This window comes from Helianthus annuus, chromosome 2 (genome assembly GCF_002127325.2).
Source record: "Helianthus annuus cultivar XRQ/B chromosome 2, HanXRQr2.0-SUNRISE, whole genome shotgun sequence".
NCBI lineage: Eukaryota > Viridiplantae > Streptophyta > Magnoliopsida > Asterales > Asteraceae > Helianthus > Helianthus annuus.
This window is the reverse complement of record NC_035434.2, coordinates 171,192,800-171,209,878: the sequence shown is the minus strand read 5'-3', so window position 1 is coordinate 171,209,878 and position 17,079 is coordinate 171,192,800. Positions and strand designations below refer to the sequence as shown.

Genomic DNA, 17,079 nt, shown 5'->3' with positions numbered 1-17,079 from the left:
GCCGTAGCGGACGCCACCCCTTAATATATAGTACATCCACCCCTGTCCATATTAGACGTCCAAAGACTTTCAGGTCTTAATTATTTGTATATATTAGATGTTTTTACCATCATATTTTAACTAAGGGGCCAAACTAGTAATGCTTCATATATAGGGTAGGGATAGTGTACATTAATTCAGAAGTGTGAGAAGTGTATTATAACACTATATATAACACCGTATAACACTATGTAACACCATATAACACTATGTAACACTATATGACACTATATAACAATATATAGAGATGGGATCAAATACAAACCTTAACATTGGTAAGAACTATAAGAACCAACCACAAATAGACATGTGTCCTTCATTTAAAAAATTAGATAAGGGTATTTTAGACTTTATCATTCTATTTTTTGTATTTAATTAATTCTAAATTTTAATTATCCCTACATTCTTGCACTATTTCAAATCATATTTGAAAATTTCCAGAAATCTTCATCTACCCAGGCAACGAACATAAAGAATAATACGTAACTTCCCATCTCACTTTCCCATTATCTGCGTGGTGTTCATCTCCTTGTTTTGATAGGTAAATTTGATGGATTCAAACATAGGAAGTTCACTGGAAGGATCATCAGCCATGGAAGTTACCCCAGGTTGTTATTTAATCTGCATGTTATAAAAATTACGTTTATTCATGTCGGTTCAATTTCGTAGATCCGTTTCTATTTTGTTTGTTGGTTTCATTAATTTTTATTCAAAACCATTTGTGCTATATTAATGTGCTAATACGAATCTCAATTTGTACGACATTGTTTTTTGTGCTATATGTTTTTTTACAGCTATACAAAGTTCTGGGGTTACGAATAATCAATTCGCTGGTTTCATATTTTGTTTGCATGTGCTATGTTAATGTGCTGATACCAATCACCAAACGCACGTTTCAAATTTTGTTTTCTTTTGCTACGTTAATTTGCTGATATGAATCGCCAAACGCTTGTTTCAAATTTTGTTTCATGATGTGCTATGTTAATGTGCTGCAACGAATCGCAATGTGCTGATAGGAACCGCAATTTGAAATGTGCTATGATGTTTAATCCAATTTAATTTTTACATTTTATATGTAGAGCGAAGTGCTAGATATGGCACATGTAAATCAAACAAACAGGTCTATCAATCATGATTCATATACTTTTTTTTTCAAGATAACCCCAATTCAACTGAGCTTAACCCACAATATTCTGACTTCAATAAACCTATGCATAGCACAACAATCCCTAATCAAACTACAAGAAGTATATTCCCTAATCAAACCACTACCATAACCTAACAATCAACAATCAGCACCTTTCAACAATCAACACCCTTCAACAGTCAGCACTCTTCAACAGTCACCACCCTTCAACAGTCAGCAACCTTTCAACAATCAACACCCTTCAACAGTCAGCAACCCCGCCGATCACATCTCCGGCAGCACCCGTCAAACCCACCAAAAATATCTCCGCCAAGACCATATTCAGCACCCTTTCAACACCCGCCGGCCGTGAACATCTCCCTCAACAACAGCCAGCACCCTTCAACATCGCCCCCCCCAAAAAAAACCCTAAAAATTAGTAGAAAATAGAAGACGAACAGTAGGAGATAAATGCTTACCAGATTCAAGCTTTTCTCGATCTTATTGTCTTCACAAATCGCACCTCTTCTAGTAGATCAGCACACACTTCGACTCGCACCTCATTCTCGATCGATCAGAGCACAATGTTGAGAGTTTGTTGATTGAAGAAAGTGTGTTTGATAAAGCCTGTTTTCTTTTTATATTTATTAGCACAGATATCGATGGAAGAATTAAGAAGATGGAGTTGTACTTCTAGTTGGATACGGTCACGTAAAAAGGGGGAACAATCGTTTACTTCGAAGATTTGGTGGGGTCCACAAATAGCACATTTACTTTATTACCCCTGGTTGCATATTAATCTCTATTAACTCAAAGATTTTAATTGTAATCAACACAAACCGTTGATCTAGAATATAGATGGTTCAGATCTGTTCTTATGGTTCTCACAGTATGTGCTGTTTGTACAGGATCTCAACCCACAATACATAACACTATACATCTATCATAGACATGCTATTAGACAAACTATAGTGTTATATTTGTTATATAGTGTTATGTGTTATATGGTGTTACATATTGTTATATATGGTGTTTATATGGTGTTATATAGTGTTATAATACACTTCTCACACTTCTGGATTAATGTACAGGATCCTCTACCATGCTTCATATTCATAACATTAATGATAAGATTTTACATGGTATAACTCAATAATTAGAAGGAAAAATGTACGGCATGTACATGGGCCAATTCCTCTTAAGACATGGGTTGGTCCTCATCTGCTATCTTTGGAACATACAACTCTATAGACATAAACCTACAATGGCGTTGGGGTCTCTAAAACATAACATGTCATTAATATTTAAAGAAATATAAAAAAAAAAAAAAAAAAACTATCTAAATCCTTGCTCCATCCGATTCTATAAAATAGAAAAAAATATATAGAGGAGCTACAATGAATTTCTAAATAAAAAAAAAATACTATTCACTCCATACATAAGTATTTGTAAATTTGTAAATGTAAAGTAAATGTATTTGAGTGGTTAGTATAGGAAACAAAGATAAAAGAATAATAAAATATTATTTAAATGAATAAAGATGAATATAAAGAATTAGGTATTGGGTTTCGTACAGGTATTTTAACAAAAAATTAATGCAGTTGAAACGTGCGTATGAACCACTCCAAACCAAACTTTCTCGATCGCCGGCCAGGAGTCCAATGCAGACCAAAATAGTAACAAAATAATCATAGGGTGTTTAAAAAACGCTTGCCTTAAAAGGTTGTAGCAAACGTCAAATTTGCGAAACACCATGAGACGATGACTCGCTAATTTAGAACAAGTCAACTCCACCAAGCAAATAGCCCAAAAACCGGTTAAGATTAAACGATACTGGTTGGAAAAACTAGCTCTGAACACACTCAGGAAGATGGGGCGGTAGCTAGCTTCCGGCAGGGTGGCGTGCAACCACAGTGACCAACTAGCTAATTAAATAATCAAAAATTCATTTTTAATAAACACTATTAAAGAAAAAACCATTTAACTCCAAATGTTTATTTATTAATAGTAGTTATTTCACATAGCTAATTTGATATACCTGATTATTTACCGGTAATCATTGTCTTGTCATTTTTGTGTTAGGTATGTTTGACAATTTTTTTTTTTTTTGAACGGCAAATTTGGATCACTGACGGACCACTGGAGTATCATCGTGTCACCAGAGGAACCACCCGATCATATCCATCTCCACTAGGCATAATGCCACACCAATTCAGGAGGAAACCCAATAAACATGGGAAAACCCCCCTTGTGGGAATCGAACCCAGGACCTATTGGTCCCAAAGCCTTATCCTACCATCAAGATGCCACTAGGCTATAAACCCATGGGCGGTATGTTTGACAATTAAACATTCATTTTACAATCATCGATATTGGTGTAATCCTTTTTTTTTTTTTTTTTGAAAAAGGGCAAATTTATTCAAAGCAGAATAACCTTAGCAAGATGCTAAGGCCATAATACAGATACATAAAGGAAAAGTAATACAGAAAAGTTGAACGAAAAAAGGCAAGCTACATAAAACCACTGAAACTGCACCAATCTTTCCAATCCAGATTTACTTTTCCAGCCCTTGCTTTCATCCATAGAAACGAGAGTGCCTTCACGTCTCCGACCGCCCTTGTTACATGTGTTAACTTCTGATTAAAGATTAGATTGTTTCGAATCTTCCAAAGAGTCCAACATGTTGTCGCAATGACAAGATATACTGCCTTCTTTTTCTCTTTTGACAAACAGTAAGACTCAATGTATTCCATTAATCCCACCAAGCTGAGCAAGTATCTCGGAACGGGTATTTTGACCCATAAAGAAATTGCCGTCCATACTAATTGAGCGTATTGACAGGATATTAATAGATGATCAACCGATTCAGTTGTCAAACCACATAAGGCGCATAAAACTGAAGGAATGTTTATATTTCTTATCGCCAAAGCATCCCTGGTAGGTATACGATCCAATACCGCCCTCCACAAAAAACAATTTACTTTTTTCGGTATCCAGCTTATCCATTTTAGAACCTGTGTTTCAGGGATGATCTGAATGCTATCCAGCTGTATCCGTAAATTGTTTGCTTTGAAGACTTCTCGGGCTTCCTCATTTCTCCGTAACCATGTATCTGATTTTGTGTTTAGCTTGACATCTTTCAGTAGGTTAACACATTCGTTCCAGGCTTCTATCGTCTCTGATTGAGTGACCGAAGACCCACCGCCCCATGACCATGATATTTGTCCTCCCAAGAAACAATAGCGTTGTTCAACCGTGCAATATTTTTCAGTTTCCAAAGCGAAAAGGCCGGGAAATCGTTCACGTAGTGAGAAGTTGCCTACCCACTTATCCAGCCAGAAAAAAGTCTTATTTCCCCTGCCTAGTTGCACCTCCATCCTGTTCTGAACATCTGACTTATTGAGATTCGACCCCTTACCCAAGTGCACAATGTTTTTCCACACACCTGTTATCGAACTTTTCAATGGAATTGAAGGGTAACTTCCTCTCTTACCGTGTATTGCGTTAATCACTTTCGTCCAGAGGTGTGATGTTTCGTTTCTGAATTTCATAATCCATTTCACCATCATAGCTTTATTCATTGATGCTAGGCTGCCAATACCCAAGCCCCCATGTTCTTTAGGTGCCACAACCTTAAACCACGGTACCCAGCTCATCTTATTCCTATCTAAGCAACCTCCCCAAAGAAACTTCCGCCTTACTTTCTCTAAGTATTTGATAACATGTAATGGTGCGTTAAACAAAGAGAAATAGTAAGTTGGGAGATTACCTAAAACTGCCTTTACCAGTGTCGCTCTTCCGCCAAATGACAGTGTACGCGCCTTCCAAACCGAGAGTTTACTTTCGAATCTATCAATGACGGGCTTCCAATTTTTTACCAAACCCATGTTGGAACCCACCGGTAAGCCTAGATATGTAAATGGTATCGAACCTATTTCACATCCGAGTATTGAAGCCATATTCAAGATACTCTCATTTCCCACCCCCACCCCAAAAACTTTACTTTTTACAAAGTTTACCTTTAGTCCGGAGGATAAATGAAAGCATCTAAGGAGCCTCGCAAGGTTTTGAAAATTAGATTCCGACCATTCTCCTACAAACAGTACATCATCCGCATAAAGTAGGTGTGAAATGATTGGACCTCCTCCCGGTGTTATAATTCCTTTTAGGATACCCTCGTTCACCGCACACTCCGTGGCAATATGTAGAGCCTCCATAGCCAGGATGAATAGAAGTGGAGATAGTTGGTCGCCTTGTCGAACCCCCCTTTGAATATCAAATTCAAAGGTTGGCGACCCATTAACCAAGATCGATGTTCTAGCCGTCTTTAGTATCCCCGTCACCCATTTCCTCCACAGGGCCGGAAAGCCCATTTGAGATAAGACCGATTCCAAGAACTCCCAGCTTAACGAATCAAATGCTTTCTCAAAATCCACCTTAAATAACATCATTTTCCTCTTACTGCCTTTAGTCCATGAGATGAGCTCATTAATAATTAAAGGTCCTTCAAGAATGCTCCTTCCTTCGATGTAAGCCGTTTGTACCTCGCTTACTAATGAGCCAATCACTTTCTTGAGCCTACTTGCTAGAATTTTGGTGACAACTTTTGAGATGCACCCAATCAGGTTGATCGGGCGAAAATCATTGATTGTTTGCGGGTTGTTTATTTTGGGAATAAGAGAGATGAAACTCGAGTTGCAGCCCCTATTAAGCTTCCCATGTACATAGAAGTATTCAAGTGCCGACCCAAAATCATTTTCAAATATATCCCAAAAATCTTTTATAAACATGAACGTAAAACCATCCGGACCCGGTGTCTTATCGCCACCACAACTCCAAACCGCATCTTTTATTTCCTCCTTTGAGAATCTCTTCACCAACATGGCGGATTGAGACAAAGTGAGTACTTTGAACCCATTATTGACGAACCTCGGTCTATCTTGCTCTTGTTCCAAGAAAATCGATTCGTAATGTCTGTGAATTTTCTCCTTAAGTTCCTCCGGTTGTGATATCCAAACTTCCTCAAAATTCAGCCCGTTTATTCTATTATTTTTCCGATGACCATTGATTACCCCATGAAAAAAGGCCGTGTTTTCATCCCCGTCGACTGCCCATTTTACCTTTGCCCTCTGTTTGGTGTAATCCTTTTGAATTACCTTGTTATAAGCAGTGTTGTCAAAAGTCGTTATCCTGGCACACATATCCAACATCGGATGCGGTGCCTTCAAAAACTATACAAAATTTAGACTGAGTGTAGTGGGACAACCTTTTGAGTGGGCATCTTGCGACACGTGGCGCCACGTCACATAAGAGGATTTTGACCAAAAAAGGGGGAGTGGGGCAACCTTGCTGGGTGGAGCGTCTTGCGACACGTGGATTGATTTATTTTGTCTTTTTTTATGTAAAAGATATAAAAAAAAGTCCTATTTTTTATAAAAGTCTTTTTTTACTTCAACCAAAATAAAAAAATACATCAACTAAAAAAAATTACTTCAACCAAAATAAAAAAATACATCAACTAAAAAAAATTACTTCAACCAAAATAAAAAAATGACTTCAACCAAAATAAAAAAATTACTTCAACAAAGGTTATATTTGAGAGAAGATTGTGGTAAAAATGTGTTTGATATGGGGTATTATTTATAAAGGTTGGATTTAAAAAAAAAATAAAAAAGCTTGGCCAAACTATCCGTTGGCAACGGATACATTGTGGGAAAGTGTGAGAGTTGGGCGACGTGGTTGAGTCGGGCAAGAGGGGGTCGCCACCCAAGTCGCCCCCGGGGGCGGTGTTTCAGGCGATACCAGGCGATCTGGGGGTGGGAGTCGCCCCACTCCCCTCAGTCTTAGAGATAAGAGCTTGGGGTATGGTGGGGCGGAGGTTTGGGGTATTGGTTAATACGTGGATTTTGAGGGGTACCGTTGGTCAGTTGCATGTTGGGTCGATATGGTGGGGTGTGGCTAGCCCGCGTGGGTTGGCCACGTGTTATAATTTTTTTTTTCAATTATTATAAAAATACACAAAAAAATTAAAAAAAAAGATCCTGGCCACCTATAGCCTAGCCAACTCAGCCAATGAAAGCCAGCCATGGAAGACCGCTAGGCCCGCCCAACGCCCGGGCTGCAACCCCCGCCCAAGGAGCCACGCCGAAACCCAAGCCCACCCTGGGTGATAATTTGGGCATTTGTACCCAACCCACGCCCCAACCCCCGCCCCATACCCCATAGTCTAATGGTAGATTTTAGTTAAATTTATGGAGATAGAGAATAACATTCACTATAGTTTCTCTCTATAATTTAACTAAAAACACATTTATCCCTGAAATTAAAGATCTTTAGAAATATCCCACATCTCCTTGATCGGGCATCCACACCAATTCGCCTAACACACAAGATAAAATTTTCCAAATATATATATGATTTATGATCCTCATATGCTTTGTGAGTATTCTTTAGGTTGAACTTAAGGATCTGGAATTTACTTTTAAGTGAATTAATATATTTAAACAATTTGATTGAAAATACATGTCTCCTGTGGATTTGAAATGGATTTAAATGGCCTTTGGGCAGAATGTTAAGGAAGGATTGAAGGTGAAACAATCTGAATTATAATATATTTGGATTTTGGACTCATATTTGCATGTTCTCACATGTTTGCGAAAATTGTTTATATTCATGTTCGAAAATAATTAGTACGTATTCACCGTCTTTAAGCTTTGAGCTGACTTGTTTTACCATGTGGTACAATGGCAATGAGTTAACAGGCATCAAATGCCTATTTGGCAAGACAAGTATTTGACACAAATAAACTCTGATATACGTAATAGTTACTGCAATGTCTTTTTCAAACGATATTGTACTATTTTGTTTCCCACAAATAAAGAGAACATCAAAATTGTACTATAAACACTGGCGGCTATGATGGTGTGCGGGTAGGACCTCCGCACAAGGCGCGCAATTTCGAAGGGCACACGAATCCGATATATATATGTTAATCTTTTTAAATAGTAAACACATACCAATTCCGATATAGGTCCATCTACAAATCATTTTTTATGGTTTAGAATGTAGTCCACTTGACATGAGGTTTATTGAGACCAATACTAATTTTATTTTATTTTTAAATAATACTAAAACATTACGGATGGGCGCATTTTTTTCGAGTTCGAACAGGATACATAAATTCTCATAGACGCCTCTGATTATAAATAATAAAAGACACAACTTCCTACAATTTATTGGTAATGAGGACTTAACAACCCCTACAAAATACAACACAGGTAGGACCTTATAGTATCACCTCTCCCACATCACTCTTAGAACACGAATTCATACCAAACATCATAAAAGTTATAAAACCCAAAACACAAAACATGAAATGTAGACTAGTATATTATGCATGTGCAATGCATTGCCATTTTGCAATGAACACTCTCACCTTTACATAAACCCAATCTTCCAAGCTATCCATAAAGTGAAAAAAAGCTTTCCTCCCCCAATGACTCACAAGTAAAGCTCCACATGCTATCCAAAATCCAATTGCAAAGCCAGTAGCCCCGCCAATATAGAACCATCTACAAAGATCATCTGTTCGTTCATCTCCACCCTTACTCTGATCAACGAGTGGTAATACCTCTACTTCTTTATCATGAGGACAAGATTTGGTTAGGGGATTTCCACAAAGTCCTGCATTTCCACTATACCTTGAAGGCTCAAATGACTGGAGTTGAGTGCCGGATGGAATTCTTCCTGACAAGTTATTACATGACACATCCAGATAATTTAATGCAGCCATGTGAGACATGCTTAATGGTATCCCTCCAGAAAACTTGTTTCTTGATAAATCCAAAATTTCAAGCTTTTCCATTTGACCAATTTTTGATGGGATCTTTCCATGTAAAGCATTCATTGACAAGTTTAGTGCAATCAATTCATGGAGATCAGTTAGTTCATATGGGATATTCCCTGTTAGATCGTTATTTGACAAATCAATGTACGTTAACAGCCCCATAATTGTGTTGAATTCTTGTGCACGTCCTTGCCACTTGATCAATGCATGGTCAAGATACATATGCTCGTGGATAAAACGATGCATATTTGCAAAAGGTATAAATACATCATGAACCATTGCAGTGACATTATTAAGACATAACGGGATGGTTCCATAAAGGTTGTTCGTTGACAAGTCCAAAATTCGAAGATGTACCATTCGACATAATTGTGCAGGGATGGTTCCACAGAAGTTATTTGAAGCAAGGCTAAGAGTATATAACCCTGATAACTTTTCCCCAATCCAGATAGGTATGTGACCAGAAAACTTGTTGTCCTCCAACTCCAAAACGACTAACTTGGTACAATTCTCTAAGGATAAGGGTAATTCTCCTGAGAAATTGTTGTTGTATAAATACAAAACCTCGAGATTGGTCATGGACCCAATAGAAGCAGGAAGACTCCCAGACAGATTGTTTTGTCCTAAATTTAGAACTTTTAGTTTTTTTAAGTTCCACAAGCAGTCTGGAATTTGTCCAGTCAACAAATTGCTTGAGAGATCAAGAAAGGATAAAGATCCATCAACAAGTTGACACAAAAAGGAAATTGATCCATAGAATTTGTTTTTGGAAAGGTCTAACCATTCCAAAGAGGGTGAAACATGTGGTATAGGGCCATAAAAGTTGTTGGAACTCAAATCTATCCTTGCGGCATTATAATCAAGGTTGAAGTTTGATAACAAATTTGTTACTTTCCCGGTAATGTTGTTGGAGGAAAGATTCAAGTGTGTCAATCGAGAAGGCCACATGTTCCAAAACTCCAAAGGAATTGTGTCAGAAAGGTTGGCATTGGAAATATCAAGATAGGTAAGATTTTTCAGTGATTGAATCCATTTGGGGAAATGAGGCCCTAACTTGCAAGAGCTCAAGTCAAGATGTTCTATATAAGAAAGGTTTGACAACTGAGCTTCAAAGGGAACTCCTTCAAGTGAATTGTTTGAAAGATATAATTGCAAAATCTTTGACTTTCCGATGTTTTGAGAGATGGGACCACTAAGAGAATTGGAAGAAACGTCAAGGGTTGAAAGGTTGGGTAGTCGCCACACTTTTTCACTGATAGTGCCATTTAACTGATTATGAAAAAGGTTTAAATCTTGTAGGGATGGAAAGTTTTCAATATCATCTGATAGTGACCCTGTGAATTGGCTATTTGAAGCATCCAGAACTTGCAACGCAACCGATGTGCATCCAGACAAGTTGTTTAGAAAATCAGGAAATTTGACGGAGATTGAGTTGTTATCAAATAATAAAGACGTCAAACTACAAAGATTTCCAAGATATTTGGGAATCCCATCCAACTTGTTGCTAGAAAGATCAAGTTCTACAAGTTTATTGCTAGTTAATGGGAACAACCAGTGATACATGGATGAGTTGAGATTGTTGTTTCCAAGATGTAGACTAACAACAGATAAAGAATTGGAGTTGGCAGATGGAGAATATGGATGCATGACCTGCCATAGGTCACATCCCCCTAAACTTAAATATGATAGCCTTTGTAGACTTAGAATCACATTTACCCAATGGTTTGCTTTGGCTAGAGAAATACCATCCAATTCAAGGTGCTGCAAATGAGAATGATGAAACAACCAGTCTATGTTTTCAACTGTACAATTGCTAAGGGAATTAAGTGATAAAAAGTGCAAGTTCTTGAGGCCAAGTTCTGGAGGAATGGATCCAGAAAAAGAATTGTATGAAAGGTCTAGATACCTTAACCGAGTCATGGAACCAATGAACACGGGAATGGATCCATTAAAGAAATTTGTGGACAGGTCAAGATATTTTAACCAAGTCATGGAACCAATGAACATGGGAATGACTCCACTAAAAGAATTTTTGGAGAGGTCAAGATACCTTAATTTAGTCATAGAGCCATTCAACATAGAAATGGTTCCACTAAATGAATTCCCCTGAAGGTCTAAATGACTCAAGTAGCTTAAGTTAAACAATGAAGGGCTAATCTTACCTTCAAGATCTCCATAGCTCAAGTCAAGGCTTGTGACGTGCCCTGTTCGGCTGTTGCAAGTGACTCCACCCCATTTACAGCAATCCTTGGTTGTTTCTTCATCAACTGCCCATGTAGACAGAAAGTCGTACGGATCTTGATCAATGTATGATTTGAAATCAAGAAGAGCATTCCTCTCCCTGTCGATGCACTGAGGAGCTGGTCCTTTTGTTGCTGCCACCAGAATAATGGTTGTCGCCTTTAACCATAGCAACAAAAGTGGCAAAACAAACAAAACAAGACGCGTAAGCTTATGGAAAATATTATTTCTCATAATGTTGTTTCAAAGTGTATTGATATTTTTATTTGATATATCAGTTCCCATAGCAAGCTTTATATAAACTCGAGTTTGAAACATTAAGCACGCAACCTCAATTGGATGTGTGAAATGTCTTGGTCAATATAGGTGAGGTCCGTGAGAAGAGGTGTGACATTAACTTCCTGGGCCATTGGTCCAATTAGCTAGTAATATGTAGTTTGGAGTACATATGAATAGGAATATACACACAACTTCTAGTGCTTCTGTTAATAGTAAAGTTAAAGCATTATAACCACATTTAGTTACTTAAATATTCAATCTTTTTCACTGATCCCTTCACAATATATCAAAACTAAAAAGTGTGGTTTTACCAGAATAAATGCAAAATATGGCTGTTTATAGGAAACACGATACCAACACTACTCTACTGTGTAATTAATATCAGTAAAAATGGCAACACATCCAATATTAAGCCACCTGATGAATTACAAAACTTTACATTTTTTCCAGATTTTAACAAACAACTTTAAATAATGCGTTTATACAAACCAATTCTTAGATTTTAGTACCAATTTTAGCAACCAGGTTACAAAATGTTTTCGTATGTTTCAGAATACTCACATGGCATCTTCTTGTAATTGTAGTCTACATGGCATAAGTTGCAATAATATAACTTTTTTCAAACGTGTAAATAGTTGCACTAATGTGTAGCTTATTTCACATAAACATTGTTTGGCATTACAGCAAAGACCTAAGACACCGAGATCCCTAACAAATGAATCACCATTTTGCCCGAAGAACAGAACGTGGTGATCAGCCCAAGAGGAAACCCACATCTGGAAAAACTTCCTAGCTCTACAAGGAGCAAATTGCACTAGGTGAGACTTCAACCTATAACCACCCATAAGGAAAGCATGGAGCTACTGCCGGACCCAATGGCCTTTGGTCACCACATGCTCGTGCATTTTGCCTGCTTAACAAATACATGCTGTTTACATGAGCTAAAGATACATTAAATTTTCTTGTAATGCCTTATAATGTGTTACTGATTTTACACACAACATAATAGACCTCAATTTGGATATCCTTTTTTTTTTTTGAAAAGTCTCAATTTGGATATCTACATCTAGAGTCAACCTAATCACATCTTCGTCAATATGCATTTATAAGATGGGTTTTCTTGTCCGATGATTTTTCAAGAAATTAATTTTCTTACAACTTTCAGGTCCACATACAAGACTAAATACGATGGAAAAAAGTTATACTGGCCCATATTAGACGTCCAAAGATTTTCAGGTCTTTAACTAAGGGTCCAAACTAGTTATGCTTCATATTCATAACATTAATGATAAGATATTTCATGGTACAATTCAATAATTAGACCACCCGTAGTGGTCTGGGTGTGTTTTTCTTCCATAACGCCCCGCAAAGCCGCCCCTACCGCCCCCGGGCGTTTTTTTTTTCTAAACTTTTTGCTTGGCCATGTCTAGGAAAACGCCAGATTGTTGAAGGTTTGACCAATAAGGCCGTTGGGCAACGGCTCAAAAACCGGCTACATTGGTTTTTTTTTATTCAATCCAATAACTATATATATACACATTCACAACTAGGGTTAAGATAAAATGAGAAGTATGAGAACTAGGCCTCCCAAAAGGTTTTTCCAAAAAAAATCTCAAAAGTCTTAAAAAAATCACTTGTTTCAGCAAAAAAAAAAAATTAAAAAAATGCCGCATTCACAAATATTTTTGAAGTGTAAAATACAATGTAATTCTAAGAGGAAACAATTTTTCAAAATACAATGTAATTCTAAGAGGAAACAATTAACAAAGATGTTTGTTCCTTGCATGCAATGTTGTAAAAGTAGTTTTCAGAGAATCAGATTTATTCGATGAACTTAGGACGGGTTTAACTTAATAAAAATAAAAAATATAATTTCTATGTCCCGAAAATTAATTTCTTTAAAATCTATCATGTCTAAGTACTCTCGAAATACTCTCCACCTAAGTCGAGTACTCGCTACTCACAAATCAAACAACATGACCATCATGTATGATACATTCTTAACTTTTAAGGTTGCACATTTTAATATTTAGTAAAGAGTAAACTTCCGTTTTGCTTCCTGTGGTTTGGTCACTTTAATGGTTTTGCCCAAAACCTTTAAAAATAGCCAGTTTACTATGAAACCTTTCATGATTTCACTCCCCGCCTCTAACTCCATCCAAATTATTTATTAATTGAATGGGTATTTTGGTAAATTCAAATATAAAACTAAGGGTATTTTAGTAAAACTACAAATAAAAGATTATATTATATTTAATAATAAAAAATAACAAAACCATCAAAACAACATAACAATTTTTGAAGCCAAAAAAATCACAGATCTAAACTATCACCTTAACATTCAGAAGTACAAAACCAATTAACATGAAAAATAATAATCAAATTATAATTAGCATCGAATATTTTGCGAATGATAAATTTAATTAATATAACAGATCTAAATCACCTTAACGACAAGAAAATTCGCCGCTAAATCTCCAACTCAGTCAACTCTGTTCGCCTGCAAATTGATTGTATAGATTGCGATTACACTTTCATCTTCAAAAATGTTATTTATCGCAGATCTAGAGAGTAAATTTTAGGTATTTGATGCAGATTTTGGATTATTTAAGTCTTGGATTTGATTTATATGTGGATGATTGCAGAAAATTTGAAGAACAGAAATCGATGAAGAGGATGGGGAATTCCGCCCGGTGGTAGCGACGGTGGGAACTATTAGCGACGACGCCTGAGCTTGCTGCTAGGGGTTTGGAAAATCACGAATCTGAGAAGGGTTTCATATCTGGTTATGGATGAAGCTGATCGCTAGGTGGAGGTATTGGCCCGATTTGCAGCGACGGCCACCGTCAAACACCTGATTTGCAGTGGTGGCCAGATCTGAATAAACCATTAGTGTATAAACTTCCAGCGGCGGCAAGAATAGAAACCTCTAACGACCGTAGAGACGTTGAGAAAGAGAGTGGTGGTGGTGTTAGATGTAGAGAGACAGAGACGTTGATGGTGGCGGTAATGGTGGCGGCGGATTATGGTGGTGGTAAGAGAGAGAGAGAGAGAGTGTGTGTGTGTTAGAAATATAAACTTAATTATGCTTATTTTAGTTATGTAAATTATCGATAAGTGAACATGTTAGATATGATAAGTAAATTGTATGTAATAAGCGGGTGTTTAGCGGGAACCGGATTTCAAATAACTGCTACAGTAGTTACCCGCCAAAACACAACCGCCATATCCTGTGGTATTTATGTAATCTGCCGGCAAATGTTGTTGGCACCAAGACAATTTCTGTTAATCGAATTGTCCACCCTTTTATCCTTTCTTTCGATCCACACCGTATTTTCTGCATTAACCATGTCTGCAAATCAATACCATGTATCCGCTGCACTTGCAAGTTCATATGATCAAGACAAACTTGATCTGGATTTCCAACATAGTGGTATCAGAGCCACGGAAAGACATGATGCAGAAATGAAACCGACCAACACCGTAATGCCCTGCCAACACTGCATAGATGAAAAGAATGAAAGAAAACGACGATCACGACGAGAACGGCTGTGTTATTATTGTCACTTGCCCGGTCATCAGATTTACACTTGTAAATCCAAAGAAAATGACGAGGAATCACAACTCATACGGCAAGCAATCAACAACGGAATAAGAACCCAAAGAGAAGAAGTTCATTGCCGAGAAGAAATGATAGTCACGGGTACCGACGGCGGACAATGGAACGATATCTGGTATGTTAATCCAACGTTTTGTCATCATTTTGTGAACAACATAGATGTCTTTAAGAGAGTGAAACACATCATGGGGGTAGAAACACGATCCGGAATGAATAACTTCTTATTCATCCGAGGAGTGGGGATAGCCGAAGTAAAAATGGGGAATGAAACACTAAGCGTTCCTAGTGTTTTCTATTCACCGGACATCAACCGAAATGTTCTAAGTTTAGAACAATTAACGTTACAAGGTTTTACAGTCCGGAGAACCGGTGATACATGCAAGATATTCCCTATGTTCTCATCTCCGGTGATGAACTCTAAAAATGAAGTGACAGGGTTAACAAAAGAGGAAGAGTTAGGGATAAAGGAGAAAGAAAGGTTGCAAAACATGTGTGGGATAGATGATGAATTTAAAAACGACTATTTGAATTCATATTTCGAAACCCTCAATGTCTCGGATGAAACCGAGATTGATTGGAATCTAATGATCTTAAAATCATTGGAGTTTCATGAATTTAATGATTGTAAGGCTGTGATAAGTATGTTAGACGATCGCGAATACGTATTCAAGTACAAATATGAACTGAGTAAGAAGTTCAAAGAAATGGTTAAATGGTTTTTAACTGAATACTTGGGAATCACTCATAGACCATTCCCTCCTTGCACCAAAGACAATCATAAGATAGATCTACTGGATCTGTATACATTAGTCGATAAGGATGGAGGATATCGTGAAGTGACAACAGAAAACTTATGGCCAATCATTGCTAAAGATATGGGGTTTGAATACAAAAATGGTGATTTCATTCGTATAGTTTATGCTATGTACTTAGACACCTTAGAATACTACTACAAATTCAAGAAGGTTCAACAGAGAGTGCATGATAAAAGGATGGTGAGTGAAGAGGATGAAGTCTCAAGAGGGGATCTCAAGAAGACAAATAGCCTGGGAAGCGGCCGACATGATGCTGCAGAAGAATTGCACAAAGAAATGGAACCAAAACAAGTAGCGTTTTATGCAGGTGTGAGGGACGACAACTGGAATCAAATGAAGAAATGAAAGAGATTCAATTTCAATCAAGCAAGATGGGCCGTTGAGGAAGCAAACCGAAGCGTGATCAAACAAGCTCATAAGCATAACCAAGTTTAGAGGGGTTATGTTAGAAATATAAACTTAATTATGCTTATTTTAGTTATGTAAATTATCGATAAATGAACATGTTAGATATGATAAGTAAATTGTATGTAATAAGCGGGTGTTTAGCGGGAACCGGATTTCAAATAACTGCTACAGCAGTTACCCGCCAAAACACAACCGCCATATCCTGTGGTATTTATGTAATCTGCCGGCAAATGTTGTTGGCACCAAGACAATTTCTGTTAATCGAATTGTCCACCCTTTTATCCTTTCTTTCGATCCACACCGTATTTTCTACATTAACCATGTCTGCAAATCAATACCATGTATCCGCTGCACTTGCAAGTTCATATGATCAAGACAAACTTGATCTGGATTTCCAACAGTGTGTGTGTGAGAGAGAGAGAGAGAGAGTTGTGGTGGCGGTGGTGATGGTGGATTATGGTGGCGGTAATGGTGGTGCTAATGGTGGTTGTGGATGATATTTGAAGGTGAGAGTTGATGATAAATTTGTGATGTTTGATATGTACTGTGTACATATACGAATAAAGAGGAAAGATTTTATCTTTTTATTTTTATTAGTTAATTGTTTTAAGAATTAGTAATTAGTATAGGTAATTAAATACTCATATAAAAAGTTACTCAAATACCTTTACTTTCAACTGAATATTTTAACTGAGTTAGAGCCTT

At 37.2% G+C, this 17,079-nt stretch overlaps 1 protein-coding gene across 1 annotated transcript; it reads right to left on the bottom strand.

Moving 5' to 3' along the window:
* Positions 1–8,556: 8,556 nt before the first annotated feature.
* Positions 8,557–11,487, bottom strand: LOC110926629 (receptor-like protein EIX1). Its single transcript, XM_022170350.2, has one exon. The coding sequence runs from the start codon at positions 11,485–11,487 to the stop codon at positions 8,557–8,559; it is 2,931 nt and encodes a 976-aa protein (XP_022026042.1).
* Between the last annotated feature and the right edge of the window lie 5,592 nt (positions 11,488–17,079).

Bases quoted from the DNA above. Each gene is read 5' to 3' on its own strand.
- LOC110926629 (XM_022170350.2), bottom strand. From the start codon at position 11,487: ATGAGAAATAATATTTTCCATAAGCTTACGCGTCTTGTTTTGTTTGTT.